Source organism: Corvus moneduloides, chromosome 8 (genome assembly GCF_009650955.1).
Source record: "Corvus moneduloides isolate bCorMon1 chromosome 8, bCorMon1.pri, whole genome shotgun sequence".
Lineage (NCBI taxonomy): Eukaryota > Metazoa > Chordata > Aves > Passeriformes > Corvidae > Corvus > Corvus moneduloides.
This window is the reverse complement of record NC_045483.1, coordinates 32,549,179-32,575,931: the sequence shown is the minus strand read 5'-3', so window position 1 is coordinate 32,575,931 and position 26,753 is coordinate 32,549,179. Positions and strand designations below refer to the sequence as shown.

At 39.7% G+C, this 26,753-nt stretch overlaps 1 protein-coding gene across 4 annotated transcripts; it reads left to right on the top strand.

Annotated features, from left to right (window-relative positions):
- Nucleotides 1-705: 705 nt before the first annotated feature.
- On the top strand, nt 706-26,023 carry RUFY2 (RUN and FYVE domain containing 2). Of its 4 annotated transcripts, none has more exons than XM_032116968.1 (18): nt 706-778; nt 3,232-3,405; nt 3,894-4,011; nt 5,211-5,312; nt 6,664-6,787; nt 8,382-8,443; nt 9,005-9,070; nt 10,831-10,897; nt 12,096-12,197; nt 12,650-12,766; nt 13,341-13,508; nt 14,682-14,779; nt 18,628-18,747; nt 20,499-20,628; nt 21,205-21,299; nt 22,592-22,640; nt 23,544-23,621; nt 24,430-26,023. In XM_032116968.1, the coding sequence occupies exons 1-18, from the start codon at nt 775-777 to the stop codon at nt 24,571-24,573; spliced, it is 1,818 nt and encodes a 605-aa protein (XP_031972859.1). In that variant the 5' UTR covers nt 706-774; the 3' UTR covers nt 24,574-26,023. The 4 variants fall into 4 exon arrangements, with proteins under 4 accessions (XP_031972859.1, XP_031972858.1, XP_031972862.1 ...); XM_032116967.1 differs by having other exon boundaries at nt 10,828-10,897; XM_032116970.1 differs by lacking the exons at nt 706-778; nt 3,232-3,405 and adding an exon at nt 3,412-3,474 and having other exon boundaries at nt 10,828-10,897.
- The last annotated feature ends 730 nt before the right edge of the window (nt 26,024-26,753 follow it).

Genomic DNA, 26,753 nt, shown 5'->3' with positions numbered 1-26,753 from the left:
TTTTCCTTTGGTCCTCCCTTGCAGCCCGAGGCAGTGATATCCTTTCTGCTGTTTGTGTGCAGTCTCTGAAGCTGGGCAAGGTGAAGAACACCTTTTTATTTTACAGGTTGATGGTTAATCTTGCCCAAAAAGGGGAGAGGAAAGAATAATTATTAAGCAGACCATATTGTAGTACTCAGGGTGCAGTAAGCATCAACTGAGATTCCATCTGGATGTGACAAACATGCTTGGTGATAAACACCATAGCGTATTTTGGTTCTTTTCTAGTCAGGTTCACATTTTAGGGCTTTTAAAAATTAAACCCCAAAAACTTACTTTTTTTTTTTAATACTGGTTTTGATTCCCAGCATGTTACCTTTGAAGGCACTGAACTCACAGATTTTTCTAGAACATTACTATTTATCCTGATACATGTTATCCAATGCTAGAGAATTATTATTTGGAATAAATGCTAGGGATATAAGCTTTATGTCACAAGAGAACGGTAGAGAAGCCTCAAGTTTGTGCTGCTTGATTGTGCTTAGCTCATGTCCGAGCCTTCCTGTGCCGAAGGCTGCCCTGGCGCTCTTGCCCATCCCTGCGGCCGATGCCGCTCTCCCGGCGGGCAGCTGGGGCCGGGCGCGGTGCGGCAGTGCCCGAGGCGGGGGGGCTATCGCGATAGGGCCGGGGGCGGGTCCTCCCGCCGCCGGGGGCGCCGCGCCGCGCGGGCGGAGGGGCGGGAGGAGCCGCGGGCCCGCACGGAGCGGCTGCGGCGGCGGCTCCTCCTCTCCAGCCATGGGTGAGCGGGGCTGCGGCGCCGGGAGCGGGGCCGGGATGGGCGGGGGGGTCTCCGGGGAACGCGGGGCTGAGGCTCGGGCCGAGGGGCGCGGGCACGGGGCGGTATCGGGGCCCCGCGGTGCGTGCGGTGCCTCGGTGTGCGGGCACCGCGCCGGGAGGGCTGCGGCCGGCGGGGAGAGGCTCCCGCTGCGCTCCCGCTGCCGCAGGGACAGCGCCTTCAGCCCGCGGCCGGAGCGGCTGCACGCCGGGGCTCGGCTGCTCATCCAGCCGGGGAGGAATGTCGCCTCCTAGGCCGAGCCCCTCGTCAGACCCGGTGATGCTGGAGACAGCAGTGCCTCCTGCAAATAGCCCCTTTCGGGGGCTGCTGCTTCGGGGAGAAGAGCTCTGCAGAGCTTGTTTTGCTGTCTGTGCAGTACCCCGTAGAGTACTCGAGCAGCAGCTACGATTTAGGATTTCACACACGATGTTAAATTCTAAATCTTGATTTTAAATTTTAAAATATTTGTTTATCATTTATTTTTTAAGAAGCAGATGAAAAAAACCATGCAGGTACGCTGCACTTAAAAACAGACCTAAAATGCATTTCACCTCAGAAAGAACAGACAAGAGGGCTGATAATTAAAAGGATAGCAGACATAGAAGTCTGTCTGAGGAGGATCAGCTCCAGAAGTCAAAATGAGGTCACCTGACAAAGGAATTTTTATGATGCCTTTAGGGAAATAGACAGGATATGTAGCAAGGGAGAGCTACCCACCTGAAGTCTGCATTGAGCAAGGCGTTTCCTACACTAACACTTGTATTTAATACTGTCAGTAGCAAAGCTAATAAAAAAGCAGGATGTGTGCTTTGCCAGCACAAAGGCTCCTGTTGTTGCAAGCCTCCTCCTGTCCCAGCCAGGGATGCTGTGCTGGTGGCTGCTCCTGGTGGGGTTGATCAGTCCCCAGCAGCTGAGCAGGAAGGAAGGAAGAGACGAACCAGTGGGCTGTGGCTGCTAACTGAGTACAGTTTTGCCAGAGCCCTGTCTCTAATTATCTCTGATTGTTTTCTAATGTCTTATGAGGTTTTCTGTTGAAGTACTGGGGAACTATAAAAGTAGTTTTTAAGGCTGTCTCAGGTACATAATCTCAGTCTTTTTTTTTTTTTTCCTAGAAAGCAGAGATAGGTTATGTTGTATGATAGTAGGGTAGTTGGGTATTTGGCAGGCAACTAGGGAAACAGAATACTAGAAAGTAATTTCCAGGGTTTCTAGTATCTAATCCCTAAATGCCTGAACTGTGCAGGAAATGACACAAGTAGTTTCATTGCTGTTGAGGAGCTGAGAAAATATCCATTTGTTATGATGATTTGGGCTCTTTGTGCTTTCTGATGTGCAAACAGATAAGGCCCTATACCTATACTCAGATTTGCAGAGGAACAGGCTCACGTTTTTTCCTCAGATGCATATTTTTTCCTCAGATATTTTGACATCTATGTCTCAATGTCTCAAAAAAAAAAAGTGTTTTTTTTTTACTTCATTTGTTGGATTTAATTAAACAGTAAATCATCAACTCTTTTGTTTCTTTCCAGGTTACTTTGATCATAGTGAATAAACAGAGGCTTGTTTTGTCTCTGAGAAAATAGTCTGGCCTGAACGCTTGACTTGTTTCATTATAAATGAAAATAAGCTTAAGAATTTCCTGAGCACTCTGTTTTCAGTAGCAGGAGTTCTGAGAAGAGGAACCTTGTCCATTCTGTCAGACTAAGATGATTGTAAAAAGCTGTGGGTTTTTTACTGACTAGATTTAATCCCCAATTGTATTTTTGCAGTGTACACTTGGTAAAGTTTATCAAAAATTTCAAGTTAAAGCAAAACCTTTAATTCTTAAGATTTTCCATGTAGAAAATACTTTGTGGCTAGATGAGAAACTGAATTTTCAGTACGTAATATTTTCTAGAAAATGCTCTTGGTTTAGTGGCAGCGACTCTGTACAGCCTGAGAAGGAAGGCATGTGTTCATGTCACTGTGAAATTAAAGCTGCAGTGGAAAGTGATAATATATAAAAAGTGTGATGTCTGCTTCTGTAGGTAGGCTGTAATACACCAAATAAATACATAAATTAATAGGAAGGCTGCTTTAATACCATGGGAGGGGCACTGGTTGCAGCCATGCAGCAGTTTGGAGTGCAGCAGAGGTGCTGTGTTAAATTGCAGTGACTTGGCTGCTTCTGAGACCTGGTGAGACAACATGGTACCTAAGAACTCTCGGGACTTCATTCACCTATTAAAACACTAGGAATGTGTTTTCCGTGGGATGCTTTTCTATGACATGGTGGTTTATAGCACCTACTGAATTGTTCTATTGAGTTTATTAGGTTAAGGTAAGTTTTTCTTTGAACAAGGCAGCTATGAAGCACTTTATTTCTTTGTGTCACTCCTAACACTTGAACCATAACATTTTTTTCTCTGTTGTCTTAGCTGTAAAGGACCCTACAGCTGTAGAAAGAGCAAATTTATTGAACATGGCTAAATTGAGTATCAAAGGACTCATTGAATCAGCCTTGAGCTTTGGGCGCACTCTGGATTCTGACTACCCACCTTTGCAGCAGTTCTTTGTTGTCATGGAGCACTGCCTGAAGCATGGCCTGAAAGGTGTGGAAATTGGTCTAGCTGCATATTTCTCATCCCAAACATGCCATTTTTCTTCCTTTCTTTCTTGAAGTAGGTAAAAAAATATGTAGTGTTGCATAAAGAATTGAAAAATATGCAAATGGTCACCTTTTATAATGAATAGTGTAATTATTAATTCTTCACATATATTTCCACATTTACCAACTTGGTTTTTTGAACACCATTTGTTGTAAGCGGTCCAGGGATTACCACAGCTGCATGTGTGTATTTAGCGTATATTTTTAGCTAAACGTCCTTTCTATATTAATTTTATTTCAGCACATCGATTTTATATTCACAGCAAAGTAATTTAGAAGTTGGCTTTGGATACTGGTGAGCTGACCAGTGTCTCAGTTAGGAATTATCTGGAAGTCTGGACTCAGCAGTTAACCTTTTCACACACCAGCTAGTTTGAAGGAAGCTACTCCAGTAATTTCAATTAATTCAGTTACTTGATTTTTCTTTTGTAGTAAGAAAATCCTTTCTAAGTTACAATAAAACCATCTGGGGTCCTCTGGAACTTGTGGAGAAATTATATCCAGAAGCTGAGGAAATAGCAGCAAGTGTCAGAGATTTGCCTGGCCTTAAGTAAGTAGTATTGGTAAAATGCAGCAGGAAAATAAAGGACCTGACTGAGAATCTGCAGGTGTCTCATGATTTTATTTGGCATTAATCAAGCCTTTGAACAGCTACCACATGATGTTGGGGGAGAGCACAGGTGAATGGAAGGTGGATAACAGCAATGCAAAAAGGAGCAGGTTGTGTATCACTCACTCCTGCAATCTAGAACTGCAGCAAACATTAATGAGTGCAGGTAGCAAAGGCTCTATAAAACCAAAAGGTGACATACCAAAGAGGAAAGAATTAGGCAGCTTTTCAGATTCTTGCCTGCAGTGTCCTACTCAGAAGTAAATTTATTCTCCTCCCATTCCACTGCACTCTGCTTTTGTATTTATCTTTATAATTGGCCATACATGAAATTCCAAAAGGGCTTGGTTATGCTGTGATTGGTATATGGCAGCATAAGGAGTCTAATTTATAGCTTTAGACCTTATCTAAAGCACATAGGCATGTAAATTATTATTTACTCTTGTGGCAGGCCAGAGGAAATAATAACCTTTGCCAAGTGTGTTACTCTCATTTTAATACAACTAGTGAAGGTTTTTTTCATTTATGTGCTTACCACTTGTAAGTATGCAAGCACTAGAAGAGGAACTTGTAAAGGTCCAGGTGTACTTTGCTGGATATAAGTGTTTGCCAGTTACATCTGTTTTCATGGTTTTTTGCATTGTCTTCCTAAGATAGCCCTGAATTTGTACACTAGTAAAGGTAGGATTCAGAAAGTGTTGGGTAGAGCCAGAGAGTAGGACTGGGAAGGGAAGCTGCCGTGGTGGCTTGTGATGGGCATTCAATTCATTTTCTTGCACTTCCCCTGAACTCTTTATAAACAAATTGCAGAAAGGAGTCCCAGCAGTTGCAAACATTTTACTTCAGCAGAAAACAGGACTTTCAAGATTATCAGGCTCTTGTGCATTCTATACTCCTGTTTTTTCCAGGGTCTGCTCCCAAGCTCAGCTGAGTAGTTTAAAATTTTTCTGTTGTCCCAAAGCTTGGAGTCAAAGCCTAAACATTATGGCTTTTCAGATGGTGATGCTCAACTAATAGTTTAAAATACGCCTTCAGAAACACCAATTGCTCCACCAGTAGACTAATAAGGTGTTAAAGACCGTGATTTAATCAATATGTTATTAATTTGGGACTGTTTGTCTTCATGCCCTTTGTTTCAGGACACCGCTGGGCCGTGCCCGGGCCTGGTTACGGTTAGCACTGATGCAGAAGAAAATGGCCGATTATCTTCGCTGTTTAATCATTCAGAGAGATCTCCTCAGGTAAACAATTAATTAGATTTTGTTTGCAATTTGTTTTTAGAGGTTTAGTCTCCTAAAAAATAATCCTGTGTTCCCCCACTGTGCAGAACTAGCGCTGAAAACCTCTGGAGAGGAGGTGAATTCATCCCTACATCCCTACCATGCGTGTGGTTTCCACTGAGCTGCCATTGCACAGAGGGCTCTTGCTTTGAACTTTGCTTTCGCAGTTCTAACACTGGCATTGTTCGCTTCTAGTATAACTTTTCCTGTCTGATGGAGTAATTAAAGCACAAACAGCGAAGGATACTTCTCATCTTAATTTCAATTTTATAAGCTATACGTATTTTTAAGATTTACTTTGTATGCCTAGATAATGCTGGTTTGTGAGGATGTCATAGGTGTTCAGCAGCTATGGGCTTTTCCATTGGAAACACAGTTAGTTACATAGAATCTAAAATTTTATTTAAAATGTGCAAGGAGGAGAAAGTCCTGATATTCTTTTGTTTAGTGAAGTATTTATATTTTATAAACTGTTGGGGTCCCTCCCCTGCCGTGTAGCCCTGGGAGAGGGGCCCTGAGGGCACAGACACGGGGCTTCCCTGCCCCTGCTCAGCCTCGTTCCCATGGGTTGGTTTGTGTTCCCTGCGCGGGCAGAAGGACCCTTGGTCCCGTGACTGGAACAGTTCCTGGGCAGAGCTCCGGCCATGCGGCTGGAGAAATAAACATCTCTGAAACAGCTATCAAGAATCTGTCTGTCCATATATATTTCCTTTCCACGGGACTCCTGGTTTGATATATGCGTGTTGCAGGATCCCCACTGCAACAATAAACCTTTTTAGCATTTCAGCCATTTATGCTTCTCTTTAATCCATGTAATCTCTTCCTTGGCTCCTTGAATTTCAAGCATGTATTCATTAAATTCCAGACATTGTTTCACACAAGGTAATTTTTTACCATTCTTCTTTTGCACTGCTTGCTTCTTAACAACTTAAGAGTTGTCTGACTCAGTGTGGCCAAACATCTGTTTGTTGCAGTATCTCTTCAAAACTGGCTAATAGCAGGTGTAGGGTAGAGCCTTTTCTGGGGTTTTTGGGGCAAAGTAAATCTTGTTACTCCCACCCCCCAACAATGTCTCAGCCATCTGGAGCCAAAGGCAGTATCCTTGTTTTTAATAGTCTCTGAGACAAACCATGCACTTTGAATTTTTAAATATTTATGAGGTGAAAGTATGGGCAGGCACAGTTCATCTTTAAGGATGTTGTAGTAAGGCTAGAATAAGAGAAATTTAGATGTGTATGTCACTTATTATTAATTTACTGGATGTATATATAATGAATAAATCAGTAAGATGCAATTTTCTGCTTTAACACAGTGAGTTTTATGAGTATCACGCACTAATGATGGAGGAAGAAGGAGCAGTTATTGTTGGGCTGTTAGTTGGGCTAAATGTGATTGATGCCAACCTGTGTGTGAAGGGAGAAGATCTGGATTCACAAGTAAGTCCATCCAGGTAAAGCAATGTATGTGCAATCTGTGAGATTTTCCTGTGCAGTGAATTTTGTTACTTTGGAGTTGTGACTTGTTAGAAATCTTCATAGAGACTGTTCAGGGTATGATGATCCAGCTGCTGGATCTGTGGGGCTGTTGCCTTACCCCCTTATCACCAGCTGGGTCAGACGTTTAGATTGAGATAATGGTCAGAGTGCAAGGGTGAAGTTTTGTGCTTTGTCCTCAAATGGGAGCTGTTGTAGCAATGCAGAGCTCTTTCCATCTCACTTGTGTGACCCATCTTTTTCCTCTGTGAGACAATGATAGTTCCATGATCAGTTTACCCTGCTTGGTTCATTTATTGTTGTTCTGGGACATCACAGGAATGATACAAGGACCTGAAACAAACACTCACTTATGACCTCATAAGAGGGTGACTACTTTGATTCTGCAAAGCAAGACTTGGAATTCTTCCTGCTTTACAACGGGCTTTGACTTTTAACCTTAATCTTTTCCAAGAAAATATTAACAGATTCTGTTTAAAGGCAGATACACCTGTATTTGTAAATAAATGTGGACTGTGTTCAGCCCTGATTTTTTTTTTTCAGCTTCTTTGTGGAAAAGAATCATAATAGTTTAAGTGGTTATTACTATATTTAGTATGTATTTGATGAAAAAACAGTTCCTCTGGGAAAGAAAAGTCACAGCTAATTGGGTGTGTGTGCTTTTGAATCACATGGTTAACTTGTCCGCAGTTGTTCGTTCTAGTTACTGTCTAGTATTGGTTTCAGGCACTGATCTTGTGTAAAAGAAAATACAACATCAACAGGCCTGTAATTACAGAAAACTTATCAACTTGCTCTTCCACGTTGAGAATTAAATGTGTATTATGGATCACAAAATCTGTTGCTAGCTATGCTTCTGTTATCCAGGTCATTTGGTGGCCTTGCTGCATGAGAGATAAAACTCGATTTGAGAAGGTAGTAGTGGCTGTGCAGATGAGATTCTGAATGCAATTTGTCCAAATCTGACATTTGTAAAATATCCAGAATTATTCTGCTTGTGAAGAGTAGTATGAAGAAGGCACATTCTCAGAGAAGCCAGAAGCAGCAGGTTTTATTGAGCAGAAAGGCAAACTTCTGGAGCTTGATGGAAGTCATAGCCAGGAGCGTAGTTTTGGTATGTTAAAAAAATACTGCTCAGTGGTGAAATGTGTTTGTGCAGCCATAGTGAATTGATTTAAGGTAACTTTTACAGATAGAACATTTCACCTTATTTAATAGCGATGGTATTTTGCTTTAATAGGAAAAATATATTTTAAAAAAGTTTTTGGAGGAGAGATTTTTAGAAAAGACATGGAAAGAGCAAACAGGATCCTGACAGGAGAGCATTGTATAAACCAAGTAAACACTAAACTTAGTAAAATCTTGTTTAAAGTGTTATAGTTCAGGTTTTTCAGCTTCTGGCTGAAAGTGGACGAGTCTTAAAAATGCTGTAACTGAGGTTTTATCAATTGCATAAGTACAAGGCTGTAAATACCAACAGCCAAATAACCATACAGTTATTTGTATGATATGAAGCTGTACCTTTGCTTTCCACCAGGTTGGGGTGATCGATTTCTCTGTGTATTTGAAGAGTGATGATGACATTGGGGGTAAAGAAAGGTATGTCCTCACAAAATACCTCCTAATTTTGCATGTTAACAATTTCTTGGCTGGGGCCTGTTCTTTTAGAAATAAGTCTCGTTCCCTTAAGATGAAATCTTCTGATCCTGAGAAAAATGCCCCAGTGTGTTGTTCTGTGTTACTAGTCAGCTGGAAGAATATTTGCAGTCTGAAGGAAACCTCAGCAGCATCACTACTGCCCCCAAGTAGTGGAGGCTCCCCAGGTGGCAGTGAAAAGGAACCTACAGGCATTTAAGCCCTCAGCTTGGGGTTTGGTCAGTGTTTAAAAGAGCCAGAGTTATGGCAGAGTAAATAAACATCCTTATCCTTCTCAGACTGTGTAGGTTATGTTTCATGTGGAGAAATCATTTGCAGTTAAAGCATTGGATTTTTTTGTGTCTCACTGATATATTGCCTTCATGAGTGTGAGATGAAGTTGCTTCCTTTCTTTTTAAAAACACGATTAAGATGGACATTTGCACATGGTAAATATGTGTATTTTCAGTCCATAGTTTAGCACATCATGTTGTTAAAGTTAATTTTATTTTGTACTTGCTTTAGAAATGTACAGATTGCTGCAATATTGGACCAAAAGAATTATGTTGAGGAACTAAACAGGCAACTGAAGTAAGTATTACTTTGAAGTATGGGTGTCAGGGCAGGCTTACAGGTAAATGCCTTTTGTAGCACAGCTTTGTGAGAGAACTTCAGAGAAAGAGCTGCAAATTCTTCATGTTTAGGCTGAAGATTTAGTGAAGTAGGAAAAGACACTCTTCTGGAGAGACTCAGGAAGTGTCAGTTTTCATGCTTTTGGACAGTCAAAACCTTTATTCTTCAAAGAAACACAAAACCAGCAGGCCAGAGTGGTGAACGTCCTCATGATTCATAACTTCATGGGAAGGAAAAGCTTGGTCTGGATTCTAACTGTGTTCTATTTAACAGTTTGTCAGAAGTAGTTTTGAGTGTTCTGGTGAATCTGTATATTTTTATTTCTTTGCCTTTCAGAATATTTTAGTTTTTGGCTTTAATGCCTAGGACTGAAACTGAATAAGCTCGTTGCTTGCTAGAAGCTACTTGTATGTGGTAGGTTGTGGTTCCTGTTGAAACAATTTTCAGGAAAGCAGCATTTTCCCCTTACTTTGCTGGATGTAACAAACCTAGTCCACCACTGTGTTTGTTACTGTGAATATAGAAGAACAGTGATTTAAATTCTATGAGGAGTATTGTACAAAACTAGACAGTCTGAGGAGCTAAAAAGCAAAAAAACCCCAACAAACCAAAACCAAACAACAAAGCCACAAAGAACTTCTGTAGAATCTGTAGCACAGGTGATCTGGATCCTTTTTGAAATGTAATCATCTTTTAAAGTTTTTAATGCTGGTAATCTGGATTGTTGGTTGCTATAAGGCTCCTGTTGGAGTAAGGATATTCTGCTCTGAAATGTTGTCACTGAGCAGAAACCTTCAACAGCACAGAAAATCTGAGCAAAATGAAAGAAAATGAGGAGAAAGGAACTACCACAAGTAAGAACAGTGGTTATTTGTTTGATGCCATTATCCAGGTGAGCCTCTGTGTGTTCTCGTATGCTGGTTTATGCATAGAATTTCCTGCCAGATCAGTGATTCAGCAACTCTCCTCTATTTTACTTCAGTTCAGCTGTTCCTTTTTAGACATCCTAAAATGCATGAACCTTCTCTTCCCTGATGTTCTTAATGAACTGGCAACTTCCGAGGACACCACAGAGAAATATGTGAAAAAGTAAATGGTGTTACAGAATAGGTTTTCTGTTTTCCTGTGTGTGAAGTGCAGCCTAAAAAAAGGTGCTTCCTGTAGAAGTAGGCAATCAGGTTATGGAAAAGGCCTGGATGTAATTTGATACTGTAAAAAACAACAGAGTAATAAAAGGCAATAAAGTTCTGATGAGACTCCTAAATGAAGTCAAGGAGCATCAAGAAAGAGATAGCCTGAGGACAAATCTCAAAAAAATGTGGAGAAACAAATGATTTTGTAAAAGGAATGCGTTTTGGAGGAAGAGAATCTGGAGAATGGTTTTGTTATATGGGCGAAAGAACACTGGGATTGTCTTTTAAGGGAACTTGTTTTTCTTTTGGATGCAATATAGTTGTGAGGATAAAGGAAGGGGAGAGCACATGGGAAGTTTTAGCCAACCAGGAGTTTGAGTTAGAGGGATGACATTGAGAGTTGGAAAGAAGTACATAAATGTTCAACAAAGGAGAGTAATTTTCTTAGGAAAACCTCCAATAATGGGAACAGACCTCTTAGCTCTTAACCATTAATCACTGTACCTTGCATTAAAGCTTTTGAGCTTGGTTGAATGGGTTTTGATGTAATCTTGAATACCACTGTTTCTTTTTCTCTTTCAGTAGCACAGTTAGCAGTCTACATGCAAGAGTTGACTCACTGGAGAAGTCAAACACTAAACTGATTGAAGAGGTACTATTTTATTTTAGTAATGTATAGCATATTATTTTCTCTCAAAGACTGTTTTTCTAAATATACTTGCATTATTTTAATCTATGGAAGTTCTGGATAATATGTTCACCTTTATTTTGGCCTAAGGAAGAGGGGCAGCCGCTGCAGGGCTTTGAAGTCGGCTTGCCAGGTAGCCTCTAGCATCAGTAAATTAATTCTGTAGAATGTTACAGTTTCCAACTTTGGAAAAAATGAGAAGAGAATCCTTTCTTAATGCCAGATGTCAGTCTGATTTGTGCAGATGACTAGTCCAGAATGGATGACACCAGTTGCTACAAAGAGACAGAAAGTAGTTCACCAAGCAATTTCTGTTCCAGTTCTCAGCTGTAGCCAAAGGATTGTTTCTTGCTTGTTTACTGTGTGCTTATATACAGGTTTTAGATTTGTCTAGTTCTGGGTTTGTGTTTATAGCCTATATTTCTGGTTACCTTTAATGCTTGACTAGTTTCCAATATTTTTAGCTTTATAAGACAGAGCACCTTTTTAAGGTAATGAAGTGGAAAATTGAAAACTCTAAATTCAGCTGCTGAAGGGATAGCTAGCTCACTCTGTGAATAACGTACCCAGAGAGAGTGAAAACATTTTTTCTGAGTGTTTATTCTCAGAGTGTTCTGGTTCCTTTACAAGCCTTCAGCCCAATTGTCCAGCTGTTTTGATTCTTTGGCTTATAATTCTGACATTAAAGTGTATATACTGTAGGGCCCAGTTATAAAGTGTCATCTTTTGTAAATATGTTTGTTTTTCATGTGGGGGAGGCTTTCTTATGTAAGCTGCTCTGTATGATATATTAAGATGCCAAAAAAGGGAAATAAAACAGGATGAACTTGAAGCCAAGTGGAAAGAAAAAGTTGAGGATGAGGAATGAGAGTTGAGGGTCTTTAAGTCATAATGTATCTTTAAGTCATAATGAAGCAATGAAACGAAAGCATGTTCTTCACCAGACATGAAACAGTGAAGTATCCTGAACATGCTGCTGCTGTGTAATGAAAGTGACTCATTACTAAAACCAGGAGCTTTATGTTTTCTTTAAAAACAACTAATCCTCTGTTTGGCAGACAGGGAGAATAGAGCAGAGTGTGTCTTGGTCTTGCATTCATCAGAATATTTTTTTCTTTATTTCTACTCAAAAAAGTGAGCTTTTTTGTTTGTTTCTTTTCAGTTAGCAATAGCCAAAAACAATATAATTAAACTTCAGGAAGAAAACCATCAATTAAGGAGTGAAAATACTCTGATTTTAATGAAGACGCAGCATCATCTAGAGGTATGTTAGTTTTACCACTTCTAATATTTTAACATAATGTGGTTAATTTTTGTTCAAAATTTGTACATCTTGTCTTGAAGTAAGCTTAACATGTCCAAATCTGAAATAACTTTCATGAGGGAAAGGACCTATTAAATCTGTGGAGCTTTATAAATGGCATAAGTAAATTAAAATTCTAGGACACTAGATTGTTTTATTACCTTATGTATATTTTGCATATTCAAGTGACACTGAAGGAGGACAGTACTGCAGTATAGATGTTAATATTACTCAATTCTCATTTCAATTCTCAAACCAATGGCCACAGAGCAGAAACAGCTCTTTCTATGTTTATCCCATGCTTGGAGAATGTGTTTGTAGGCTTTTCTTTATCTTCCTCACAAGTGTTAAATTTATGCCATTAAACTGCAGAACTTGCAATGAAGAAAGACAGAACCTCTGTATCTTTGTAGGCAACTAAAGTGGATGTTGAAGCAGAGCTTCAGACATACAAACACTCGAGGCAGGGCTTGGATGAGATGTACAATGAAGCACGCAGGCAGCTCCGGGAGGAGGCACAGCTGCGACAGGTGAGGGTTCCCTGGCACTGCGCCTCTGCAGCAGACTGCGCTGCAGAACGCTCAGTGTAGGAATATTTCTACTTTTGTTGAGTTTAGATGCTGCCTTTAATTTACTTCAATAGCCTTTTCTCTAACTGCCTATAATAAAAAGGGAATTTTTACAGAGCATCAATATTTCTATAATAATATTGCTGAAGAACAGTAAAAACCCCACATTTTTCTTTGATAAATTTTTAGGTGAGTTTTTAGCAATACTGTATGCTCTCTATCTATGCTAAATCTTTCTTGTGAAAATACAAATACTTTAGTTCTATTTTTGTAATTAATATATAGGCAACTCTGTGCAACATTGGCAGGGTAATTTATTGAAATGTGAGTTGTCTTCTCCCAAAGTTAAAAAGCCCCACTGGTCAGTTAGTATATGAGTGTAACATGTATGGGTAATTTGCAAAGCTAAAGAGGGGCAGAATTTCTGAAGTGGTAAAATAGGTGGTGCTGCAGCTCTGTTGGAGTTTCAAAACAGAAATAAAATGTTACATAATTATTTAAATACTTTGTGTTGCATTGTGCTTGTGTTTTATAGGATATGGAGAATGAGCTAGTGGTTCAAGTTAGTATGAAACACGAGATAGAGCTTGCCATGAAGTTGCTGGAGAAAGATATCCATGAAAAGCAGGACACCCTCATCGGCCTGCGGCAGCAGCTTGATGAAGTTAAAGCAATTAACGTGGAAATGTACCAAAAGCTGCAGGTAAAGGGACAATCTGCTGTTAAACTGCTGAAAGGATCAAAGGGAGAGAATTGCTTTTTTACCGTTCTGTTCAGTTGAATGCTGCTGGTCCCTGGAGGTTTGGTTTCCTTGCGCTTCTTAGGTCAGCTTGACATTTTGGAACATTACCCATGCAAACATAACTTCACAAAAAGAAGTTCTTAAGGCAGTCACTTTCTGGGTTTAGGCAAGAAAAAAGTGTGAGGATAAGATCATGGCCTAATAATATCCTATGTGAAACAGAGAGAGTAACAGTGTACTGTAGCAATGACTTTTCTTTGGCCTGCGTTGTATTAAAAAGCCAGAAGAATGTAGGCACATAGTGGAGAGTTGAAGAGAAGCCCTGACCTTCCAAAGTAAGGGAAGGAAGACAAGATTATGTTAAATGGAAAAAGCTAATTACACTTTTGGGTTTATTTTTAATTCTGTTAACAAATTAAAAAAATCTCTAACAATGAAATCCCTTTTTTGGGAGAATATGGATCTCAGAGACCCCAAATGCAGTTAACAAATGACCAAATACCAGTGAGTTATTTATGCTGAACATGAATTTGCTGTATGGAATAAATTATGAAAACCAGCACAAGAAACCAGACAAATCTGTGGCAGAATGAGGGGAAAAAATTAGGACGCTGCGGAGAGACAATTGAGGTGATGGACAAGGGATTCTACTTTTCCATCTGCAAGTGTGAGGAAACTGGACCGGAGGTTGAGAAATAGAAATAGAGCTGGAGAAAAAAATACGAAGAGAATATTCTCCAGTGTTAGGATCTGTGGGGGTTTGATTTGTCGGAGAACCTTGGTGATTTTCTGGACTGAGCATCTTAGCTCTTTATTGGTAAGGTTCTGAAGGGCTACTTGGTCACTGAATTTAAGTTGATTTCCAAACTGATTAACTAAGGAAGGAAACCAAAGGGGAACATTTTTACTTATTGAATATTAAATAGCATCTACGCTTGTAAAGTATAAAACTACAAATTTTCTAGGCATAAGATTTTACATACTGTCCTCAAGGGTTTTTAGAAGGCAATCTTTAAAAAGAATCAAAACCTGAAGCCATTTCAACATTTTCCCCTTCAGATACCAAAGAAAAAGCCCCCATGAGATAGTGGTGTAATTATACCAATTTCAGTTTTAACCTCTTTTATAACACAGGTTTCTGAAGATGCTATGAAAGAAAAGAATGAAATAATTAGTCGGTTAGAGGATAAGACCAATCAAATTAATGCAACTATGAAACAACTAGAACAAAGGTACAGCCCCATCTTTGTTTCTCTTCATTCATTACTCCAACCCCTTACATCCTACTGCATTCCTACAGCCATTGAAATATAATTTTCAACTAGAACATTTACACCAGACTTTTCTGAAGCTTCTAATTAGTGCTTTGCTATTGGATTTTTTTTTCCTGTTTGACAAACACACTCACTTTAAATACAAACTTAATCTTTCAGTTTTCTTCCTCTACCATCTTTCTTCTGGTCCTAGGTTTTTATGCTGATATCAGAAGCTGTTCTTTCAGTTGTTTCAAAATTCTGATTCATTATTGCCTACTTTTTTTTCCCCACCTGAATGAAATGCAATAGAAACTGAAGCATTAATGTTGCTTATACTTAAGCATATGCTTAATATAAACATTAATGCCTTCAAGGATCACTGGTTGGTTGCTGAAGCTGTTGTAATTGTTGTCCATTGCTTTGGAAGTGCCATTATTTTCAATGACTTAATGAGTTTTCATTCTGAAAGGTTGAAAAGTGAAAGACTAAAATTCCAAAATACAAATTTACATTATGGTTAGACTGCATGTACTACATAATATTAAAATGTGATTCATATGTTTTAATTTAGTGGCCTTATATGCAACATTAACCTTTTTAATTGTAAAATATAACATATCCATAAGCCCTGTCATGTCGGTGTTTGACATGTCTTTTTTTTCATTTAAATCTGATTATGAAAAACATGCTTATGTATTAAAAAAATTAGTGACATGAATATTCTTTTATTGACATCCTTTTTTCCTCTTTTTTCTTTTTCTTTTTATTCTTTTATCCCAATTTTTGTTTTTACTGTTTTGCTGCCTTCATCTGTCTTTGATTTTTGTCCACTGCATTCATGAAGTGACAAAGATCTGTTAACTCAAACTAGGACTATTGCAATGTCATTCGTCAAATGTGCCAGCAATGAGGCTCAGCACCAGTATAAACTTGTCAAGGATATATCATTCTGAAAGCTCCTCCAGATCTCTTGTGTTGAAATTATTGCTGATAAAATAGGACTTCAGAATTTTCCAATTAAAACTTTAAAGTGGTATTAGAAATCCTGCACTGTAACTGATCGTAGCTGGGTTCTGTTTTGTTTTCTGAAAGAACATCATCTCCGATCTCACTTTACCCCTCCTAAAAAAAACAAAAAAGAGAGAAAAAAAAGTAAATTACTGCACTATTATTAAGCAAATGTAAGCTAGTTTTCTAATGCTATTGAATCACTTCTTTGTCAAATTTTATTTTAAGAGGTTAGATATCTTTACTTTGACTGTACATTTTTATGATGCTTGTTTCTAATTAGTGATTTTTCTGATTCTTTGGTACTAGAGATTTAAAAAGTAGCCGTTCTGGCTAATACTTCCCTTCTCCCCTGCTTATTCTTTTCACTTTTAGGCTGTATTTATCCCAAAAGCACGCTCTCTGTTGGGTTTTGTGGTTGTAACTAGCACTGTTTCTTAAATAGAGTGACAGGAGTTTGAGGGAAGGAGTTGAGCTCTATCAGAATGATGGATGTAAGAAAAGAGGGTGGTGTCAGCATCTGTGTTCTGTGTGTACAGTGAAGGAATGATAGGCTTTGGGCATCAAGCAGTTAAAGCACAGTTCCATCTCCCTGATGTCATGTGGGGTAAAATATTCTCATAGAGTGAAAATGTGTTTGGAGCCTGATTTGTGTGGGACTCCAGACAGAGACAGAGTGCTCCAGCAAAGTCCGTAGCTGTGACTCCTGCCTAGCACAGCTGCCCTGGTGTAGGTGTAGTAGTGAGTAGGATTTACAATTAGGGCCCAGATCCTGAAGCTGCCTAACCTGTTTGTCAGCTGAGGATCTTGCCTGGCTGTGTGTACACTGAGATCAGCACCTGTGGTTGTGCCCAAACCCTTTTCCCTCCCTCCACGCATCATTAGGCAGCCTTTACAACTCATATTTCTGCTATGAGCTGCTGCTTGCCTGCACTGCAGAAAGAAGAGTTTAGGCTGCTGACTGCCCTTAATACGCTTCCTGATGTTTGCTCGGAGTTTGTAGTGGAAGTTGACTGGGAAAATAATCTGTGTTTTGCAGCAGAAGGGGATGTGTTTGAAAAAGTGGGGACAGGATGCAATAACACAGAAAGGATTTCTACTGCATGGTTATGTACTAGCTTATTCCTTGGTTTGGAGGCAGAAAAAGCCTTTAACATGAGCTGGCTACTGAAAAATAAAAATAAGTATCTTCCATCTGCAAAGAAAACCCAAATCAGAAACACTGAATAAGAACAACAGGTAGACCATAGCAGAAAGGGGAGCCTTATCCATCTCACTGTCATTATGCAAAAAAGTATCTGCCCCAGTATCATCTGAATGGCAAATCCAGCTGCAAACTGGGGCCAGCTCAGCATCTGCCTGAATTTCAGCAGAGCAGCCAGCCCTGGCTCTGGGCTAGGGGATGGTGCTGCAGCTTCTGGGTAGCAAGCTCCCTTTCTGCCTTGCTTGTGGAAACAACTGTGCAGTTGATTTTGTGATTTAGGAAAGTGTTTAACGTGCTTTTGGTGTTGATGTCTTCTGTAGTTTCATTCAGCTTCTGCACAGGGGAGGGACCTGCTTTTCCCAATACTGTCCTTCCCACGTTTTGGCCCTCTGTGCACTACCATTGCAAATGTGACTGAGAGCATTCTTAAAACCCCTGGGATAGTTAAGTGAGACAGCGCACCCTTTGTAAGGTAGTTTCACTCCAGCCTTTTTCACTTGTTTACTGGCAGCTTTTGGAAACTCCCTCTGGTGCAACTTCATCAGCAGAAGCACAAATGCAAACATGTTGCTGACACATCTTTTTTTTAGCTGACACTGCAAGTTGGGATTTGTTCTGTGTTTGGTGAGCGGCTGGGAAGGGAGAAATCAACCATCTCACTGATTTCTCCCACCACTTACCTGAGAGGCCCTTAGAACAGTTTTGCAGAACATGGTGCATCAGATGGGGACATTCAGTGGTATTTTACAGGTGCTTGTGTTCTCCAGACAGGTGCAACCATGATACAGCACAAGTCCCCTTTCAGTACATTTACTTTTGTTACATTACATACACCTTTTTTTGGTTTGAAGAGGTAACCAGAGAGGAGCCACAGTGAACTAATGCATTCCAAGGGAAGTGTCAGCTGAACAAACCTGGAATTCAGAAATAAAAGATTAAATCAAAAAACAATCCCTCATTTCTTGATTAATCATTTTTATTTGTCTATAATATGGAGCTATTTTAACCAGTGTAAGAATGCATTATTTTTAATACAGACTATTTAAATTAATTATGATGTAGTTGAGGTAGTTCTATAAATGTAGTGGGACCTGTCAGGGTGTATTTTGTTGTGTTAGGCTAGTTAAGTTTTTTGCTGTCTGATTGCAGTGCTCTGTATGCAACCTTATGCCTCAATTGTTTTGAGCTGCTTTTGCACAACACATGCTCTGCCCTGTCTTAATGGGTGATTAGTGCAAGCCAAGTACAGGATTTACTTGGGGGAAAAAAAAGCTTCAAAAATAACATATGAACATATGCTAAAGGAAAAAGAAAAGCATCAAGTTAAATGCTTCAATTCTAAAATATGTATCATGCTTTGGCACCTGTTATTCATGAGCATAAAATAAAACAGTGATTACTTACAGTGATTACTCTCTTACTGTATGCAAACCCAGGAGCTAGTTCCCTAGGCATTGTATGGACTTCTCGTTTGAGTTTGTGAGTTTCCCCCAAACTTTGTTTTTATTTAGAAATGTTTCTATTTCCCCATTTTTCTTTTATTTGTCTTCTTCACCCTCTACACCCTAGTTCTAGCTTCAGTTTTACCCAAAGTTGATTTGAATTACACCAGATTGCAGCAAGCAGAGAAGGCTCAAATGGAGGCTGAGGCTGAGGATGAGAAACTTAAACAGGAGTATGTGAATAAATCTGAAAGCCTGCAGAACGAATTCTCCCAGAAGGAGAAACAGCTGTGAGTATTTCTTTCCTGTTTGGAAAAATGCACGGCAGTAAACATTCTACATTGCAATATGTCCTCTGTCCTAATACAGGCTGGTTGTTGTTAAATGGTTTTGAACAGAATGTAAATACTAAAGGTCTTTATGTTAGGTACTGGCAAGGCAGATGGAAATATGTCATTCCAAGAAAGCCAAGCTGGCTTTGGATGCCTCTAAAATGACATACAGCTTGAAAGGAAGGGGAAGAACAGCATTATTTCTTGGCTAAAAGTGCCAGCTTAATTCAGTAGGAAATTATCCTAAGTGGGGGAAATATGTAGTGGAGTAGTAGTAAAACACACTTTAACAAAGCCCACAAGTAACTTAAAATGGCATAGCAGTGGTTTGGTTGATCCAGCTTAAGAATAAGGTAGAAGGGGTTTAACGACCTCTGCACAGGAAATAAAAAGTGAAAATCCACTGGAGTCATAAAAGTTAAAAACTAATGTAAAAGCCAACCCTCTAGTCTTTCTCCTGTTACATCCTTCAGTACTAATTTAAATCAATATGTAATGTTAAAAGCTCCCTGTAAGGACAGGTGTTTTCCGTCTTTGGGAAGATAAAGCATCAGTTATTTAAGTAAATCTCTGGCACAAAGATTGGGGCTTAAAAATTAGTGATTTCCAATCCAGCTATTAGCACTCCCCTGCCTCTGAGAACTCTGAATGTTAATACACTTGTTCAACTGTCATGACAAATGTTCACTTTACTACCACAGTCACCTCTGCAGATTTGGGCAAAAGAACAGTTCAGACCCCAGCCTTAGAATTCTGCAGTTCTGAAACCTCCAGGTCATGTTCACTTCTTTTCCAGCCAGATGCTGTGGTAGTGTCCCAAAATGTAAGTCTTTCCTTTAAAAGTGGGTTTGGTTTTAAAAGAGGAAAATTAATGTGGATGTAGGTTTCCCATCAAAAGACCTTGCATGAATACTCTGAGATTTTTTTTTTTTCCTCTTTTACTGTTTTGGCACAGTTTAGATCTAGAAGGTTGAGCAGTGTGCTTCCACTCTTTGCATTCTCCATAACATTCTAAATACCAACTCTTCTGTGAAACCAATACTAAAATTCCAGCTAGAATGGGTCTTCCATCAGAGTAGTCCTAATTCCTTTAACTGAAGTTCAGTTAAGTTGATAGAATCTGTATGCCTCTTTATGCTGAACGTCACCTGTGTAGAAAGCTCAATAAAAATACTAAATTAAAGTCCTTCCCCTTTATTTTCAGTTCTGTTCAAAATGCCGTAAACCTTAGTCTAAAATAGAAGATTCACATCCAAGGGTGTAAAATTAAATAACTTTTATGGTATCAGAGATATCTGCAATCATTGCCTGCATCACCAATGACACTGTGGTTGGTTTGGTTTATTTTAGAAACAAGCTGTATAAAGTTAAGGGGCTTTGCCTTATGCATGTTTTAAAAACACTTCAGAATTTTGTGATTAGTTGTCTCTTATTCATTTCAAAGGTCAGCTCTTCAAAATTATGCCATGTTCTTGGTCCTTTAAATAAACTTACTTTGAAAAGCATTTGTGAGTGACAGTGCTTTGTTTATTACACTGGTATCTAAAATATCATTATATTGACACCATATTTCTGTTTTAGAAAACATGTAAGTTAATAGTTTATTATGATAATAGTCTATTGCACGCAGAAATAAACTTGGTCTTGTTTTTAAAAATGATACTGTTGTGCACAGTGATTTTTGTTCTGTTTTGTTTTCTCTGTTCTAGGCTTCAGCTGGAAACAGATTTGAAGATAGAGAAAGAGTGGCGGCAAACCCTAGAGGATGATCTTCAAAAGGAAAAGGAAACTGTATCTCATCTGAGAACAGAGACCCAAGAAATAGTTAATCTTAAGAAAGTAAATTCTGGAGCAAATTTTTACTAGTAATTTAGAAATTGACTGCAAAGTTAATTATGGACTTAGACATGGTATTTTAAAAAAATTCTGCAAATATATAAGAAAAATTACGTTAATGTATTCTCACAAATAGAATAAGGAAAAAAGTGGGCTTTTAACTCCCCATTTAGTCCTCAGAGCAGAACTCAGTACTTTGGATAAGGAAAAATGAAATAGTTGTTTTCCCTTCTCATTTGTGTTGAAGGCTCTGCCTTCTCAGTGTAGGCCAGAAAGTGCTTCAGCTTTTCTCTGACTCCATACCCATGGCTCTCTAGTGGTCTTGGGCTCTCCAGTCAGTTGGGTTTATTTTCTCCCTCGAGTGGGCTACAGAAGCAGAAATGCTTTTTTATCTCTTGGGGTCTAAGAGAGTTTAATCCTGAGCAGTTGCTGTTCAGGTTGGATTTGGAACCTTAATAGTGTGAGGGACCTGGCTTTCTCAGCAAGAGCAGCTTCAGTAGGAGCAGCTTTCTAGGCAGTAGGGCAAACACAATTTGAGAATAATTTGGTTTAATTTTATTTTGTTTGTTTTGTTTTAAGGAATTCCTTAAACTTCAGGAAAAGAACAAGCAACTGAAAAGCATATGTGAAGACCAAGAAGCTGCTCTCCAAGAACTGGCATCCAAGCTGAGCGAGTAATTTCATTATTCATGATCATTTATACATATTATTTTTGTCATGTAAACTTGAATTAAGAAAAATAGTGGGACAGTGGTCATGCATATTAGACAGTATATGACAATATTATTATCAGAAGTCAGTATGTCTAGTTAGGTCAGGCCTGTTAATTTTTATTTTTGGCTGGTGGGGTACCTGTAAGTTCCTGGGTAATGACAGTGCTGTGAACAGAAAATCCTGGTTTGAAGGGCATTAGGCTTTGTTCTGCAGTGAGAACAGTTGTCTGGTTTGCCATTTGTGGCAATCCCAGAAGAGCCTCAAGGAGAAGGTAACAGCTCTGGCTCCAGCAGGGCAGTGCTGATCTTCTTGAGCCCCAGCCAGACACCAAGCCCCACACAGCTACCCACTCACTTCCCCACTGTTCGCACCAGGGAGAGAGAATTGGAAAGGTAAAAGCTGGAAAACTCATTGAGGGTTGAGATAAAGACAATTCAGTAGGGAAAAGAACAGCCACACTTGCAAGCAAAGCAAAACAAGGAATTAATTCAGTGCTTCCCATGGGCAGGCAGGTGTTCGACCACCCCCAGGAGAGCAGGGCCCCATCACGTGGAATGGTGACTTGGGAAGACAAAACTCCATCACTCCAAACGTTGGCGTGCCGCCCCACCCCCCTTCCTCCTCCTTTCCCCCACTGGATATACTGAGCATGATGATCAGGTCTGGAATGCCCCTTTGATCAGTGGGGTCCTCTGTCCCAGCTGTGTCCCCTCCCAGCTTCCCATCACCCCCAGTCTCCTCCCCAGCGTGGCCCTACAGGGAGCAGAAAAGGCCTTGGCTCTGTGTAAACCCTGCTCAGCAATAACAGCAACATCTCTGTGTTATCAACCTGTGTTCAGCACAAATCCAAAACACAGACCCTGCAGCCCCTGGGAAGGAAATGAACTCTATCCCAGGCAGAACCAGCACAGTCTGTAGAGGATGGAAGGGGTCACCTGGCCAGCCCCACTCTCCTTATTTTTACGTGGTATTGAGGTTTCATTTAATCATCTCTGTCTTCTCAGGAGTTCTGCTGTGATTTACGTGGCCTTTGATGCCCTATAGAATAACTTTGTGTGTGTCTCCCATGACTCAGTTCTCAGTGGGTTGGCACTGGATGGCTGTGGGGAGGCTGCTTCCTCCATGATGACATCATGTGGTCTTCTTCAGAGGACTTGGCTTAAAATTTTTTAAGTTCTCAAACCAGGTTTTTAAGTTGTTAGAGCATAACTGACCATGTAGAAGTTTGAAACAGCATTATCTTATTCTTTAGATCAAAGCTGAAAATAGAAGATATAAAAGAAGCGAACAAGGCATTGCAGGTCAGTAGCATTTTGAGAAAATAAACTTTTTTTTTAACTGTTCTTTTTGAAATCTTTCATAAGCTTGAGAAGACTTCTCTCCAAGAGCAACTACTCCAGAGACACTCATTGTATGATTTCTCCAGTGGGAGAGAACCACAGACTCCCTGTAACCCCCTGGAAAAAAGCCTTGTTTGATGCACAGCTATGCATTTTGGCACTTTTCTTGCCATGGCACACACCCTTCTCTAATTTACAGAGTGTATCTGGGACAGAATGTGTAGCCAGCTGAGCTTAAACAGATAGTACTCCTCAGTGATCAATAAATATTTGATCATCCTAGGAAATAAGTAAACTTGTAGCACCAAAGCTGTTAAAATGTGATGTGTAATGTTGACAGGTTTGGGACTTTCTAAAGACAGCAGGGAGCACTTGAGAGCAGAGATTTTTGTCTGCACGTTTGATAATCTGGTGTCACCTGGTACATTACTGCAGTCTGAGTAAAAGTGTCTGAAATGGTTGAGCAGATTCCTGGGTTTATTAAATGGTTTAAACAGAAGGAAATTGACAGTTCTTGATACTGTCCTGGTTGGTTTTGGTTCCCTGCATCCTGAGGACTGTTCCCATGTGATGAGCAGGGACATAGGCTTCACTCTGAGGCTTGGATGCCTTACTGTTCTTCCAGCTCAGCCATTTCCCAGCTTTACTATGTTCTCTTTGCACCTATGGTCTGTCTTGGCCCCTAAGGTTTTGCAGTGTTTTGGAGCAGTCCTGTGCTGCTTTAGAGTGTCTTTGTGACATTACACTGGTCCCAGGGCACTGAGCATTCAAACAGTGAATGTTCTGCTCTTGGTTTGTCTTGTCCCCTGGAGCTCAAAGTTTAACTTCATCAGATACATAAAATTATGATAATTTTTTCTCCAGGGCCAGGTTTGGTTGAAGGACAAAGAGGCCACTCATTGCAAGCTATGTGAAAAGGAATTTTCACTTTCCAAAAGGAAGGTAAAACTTAAAATTTCTCCCAACTTGTTCACAAGTATTATGTAATTATTAATTATCTTAGAGGTGTGGCATGAAATGTCAGTGATCAGGTGAATGTAGAGTTATTTTTCAGATGTTTTTCTAGTTCTTTGATAACATACAATGAAGCTGGGCCCTAATTTCAAAAGAAACACTGTCTTGGTGAAGTTCCACAAAGCAGCTTAGTTAAAAATTATTTAACTACTTTGTGGAATTGTTATCTCAAACTCTTATCAGCTCTGGCACTGTTAGAATTTGACATGTGTAGAAGTCTTTTTATGGCATTTTTTATACAATAGAGTAAGAAAATATGAGTTTATTGTCATTTTAAAGTAAAATGTGACAATAATTTCCATGCTTTATTAATGTGTGCAGGAAGTTTTCTTTACCTTTCTATGTTAAATCTCAATTACCTACCTGACAGAAGCATCCACCGTTTTGAATATCATTGTTCATGCTGTATTTTTATGTAGCAGAATATATTCTTAATCCAGGTCTTGAATAAAAACTTCAAAGCATATATATATATATATATATATATATATATAATGTGGTCCTAGACAGACCATGTATCTGTCTGTGGTGCAATCCTAGACAAACATCTGTGTAGGATTGCATCATAGTTTGGGATGTAGATGAGTTATCTTTTGCAAACCAACTCCATTCTCCGACCCAAGAAGTGAAAGGAACTACGTTTTGGATTGCTTTGTGTGTATTGGTTGTTGGTATCCAATTACCAGGTACATTTCTGTTGTAAATTTAAATTTTTAATCTTCTGCCCATTATTTAGCATCACTGTAGGAACTGTGGGGAGATCTTCTGCAATGCCTGTTCTGACAATGAACTGCCTCTGCCCTCTTCACCAAAGCCTGTCCGAGTCTGTGATTCCTGCCATGCAATACTTATACAGAGGTGTTCTTCTAACGTGCCATAAGATATTTATAAATTCTGGTATTTAGCTCATCCTGTAAACACCCACTAAAGAGTGTACAGCAGTATTTCCAGACTTTCAGGTAAGCAGTGTAGAGTTGCAATTTCGAGGTACTGTGGATGAGTTTCTGCTCTGCTTCCTCTTGAAACAAATGCAGAAAATGGGACCCAAATGTAGAAAATGCACCTATAAAAAGAAAAAAAATCCAGATGCCAAATGGCTCAGCAGCTCTTCTGTGAGAAAGCAGGGCAGTTTATATGGGAGACTCAGTGTCAATGTGTATTGGATGAGTATTTTAGTTGTTAAGATGATCTGGAGAAAGGTGATACTCTTACAGGCTAATATGCCACAAGTTCAACCTAATCCTGCCACAGAGTGTGCCTGTAATAGGCTGTTGTGAAGCAAAACCATGCAGTAGCTGGTTTTCAATTGTACTGGAAAAAAGTATGGCAATTAATGCAGTGGTCTGAGAAATTATTGCCAAATACCGTGTATTAGTTTACTTCATTACCAGGATTTGATACGTCCAAGAGTATTGCACTGGCAGCTCTGTTCTGTGCAGTCACAGGTGTAAGGGGAGCTTTTGTCAGGCAGGGAACAAACAGTGCCTCAGGGCACTTGCTGAAGGAAGGTGTGTTTTGCTGAATGATTTTTTCACATGAACTATTAATTTGATATATCTGTGTTTCCATTAAAAGGGAGCTGTTCATCACAGACCTCGTCTGACATTGTCTGTAACCTTGAACAAGCCTCTGCATTATTTTCATGCAAGTCATGCTCTCAAGCTTGTCCGTGTAGTCACTGCATAGCTCTAGAAACCACTTAGAAAGACTGGGATTAAATACTGGGGACCATATCCTTTTTGTGTTGGACAGGAAGGTTCTTCCTTATTTTGTCACCGTCTTTCAGAGTTGGTTCCTAAACTTCATGTTTTTGCAGAGCACTTTAGAGCCCTTCTGAGTCTAACTGCTCTTGACACTTACGGTAACTTTTGCTGGAACAGAAAATCCTTATTCTTTCCGTAGGCAAATAGAAATAATATCCTTTGATAAACTGCCGTCACTTCCACCTGACTGCACTGCACCCTCTTCCCTTTAGCCACTCCTAGGATGGGCTCCTGCCCTCTCCAGAATTATCAGCCCCGTAGTTCTTTCAGCCATGGGCTTGGAGTAGCATTGCTGACAGCAGAAGGGAGGCTTGCAAACAGGTCTTTTAGTTGTCCTTGCACTTTGTTTAGCTTGGCTTTGTCTCTGAGGATAGGAATTTAGTGAATATCCTAAAAGCTAACATAGCTATTCTTTTCAACTCCTCAGTGTAGTTGCTTATGTAGCTTTTGTAAAGAAAAATGTTTTTAAAATGACGTGATGTAACCTTTTGTAAAATATCACACAAATACTTGTAAATCTGTAAATAACTTTTGGAAAAAAATAAATTTAAGTAATCTGCAACTTAACGAAGAGAATAATGTTACTTTATTTAAATTTGTAATTCAGAGTATTTTATTTTGTTATGACTTGTTCAAGTTGCTTAGAAAGCTTTGCCTATGCTGGGAAATGGGGTACTCTGCTAAAGACACAATCAGGTGCTGCTCACATGCTTCCTGAGTGTTTTCAGGTGGGCTGTATGTGGGGCATGGAGGCAGTAGGGTTTGGTGTAGGATAGAGATGGTAGGATAAAGCTAATCTGTACTGCTTTAATAAGCAACTTGTCAAAAGGTATGTAACTAAACAGAAATAATTTAAAATAGGCAATCTTTTAAAATAAGAGTATCGTCCATTTCCATAATGTGCAATAAATTAATTTCTGTTGCTTAACTGCCATCTTTTCCTCCCCTCTGTGCTGCCCTATTTGCATGGGAAAAGTCTATAATTATTCAGATTGCTGTTACTGACTGCAGGTAAGACTTCTGGCTTGAACAAAATGAATGCTGGATGTTCCATGTGGTTTCATTTCCCTTGGCATCAAACTACATACCTGGCCTGCTTTTAAGGTTTTTGGACACCACTGCGATTAATGCTGTATCTTCGTCTTTCTGTAAAACCCTGCTTTTGATTCCAAATCCTTCTCACAGTGCACAGGACGAACTGTGGGGGTACCCATGAGAGCCTGGAACTGTTCAGACGGGATCAGACCAGCATTTTATTCCTCTTGGGAAATGTAGCGACTTCTGCTTCCCTGCTCTG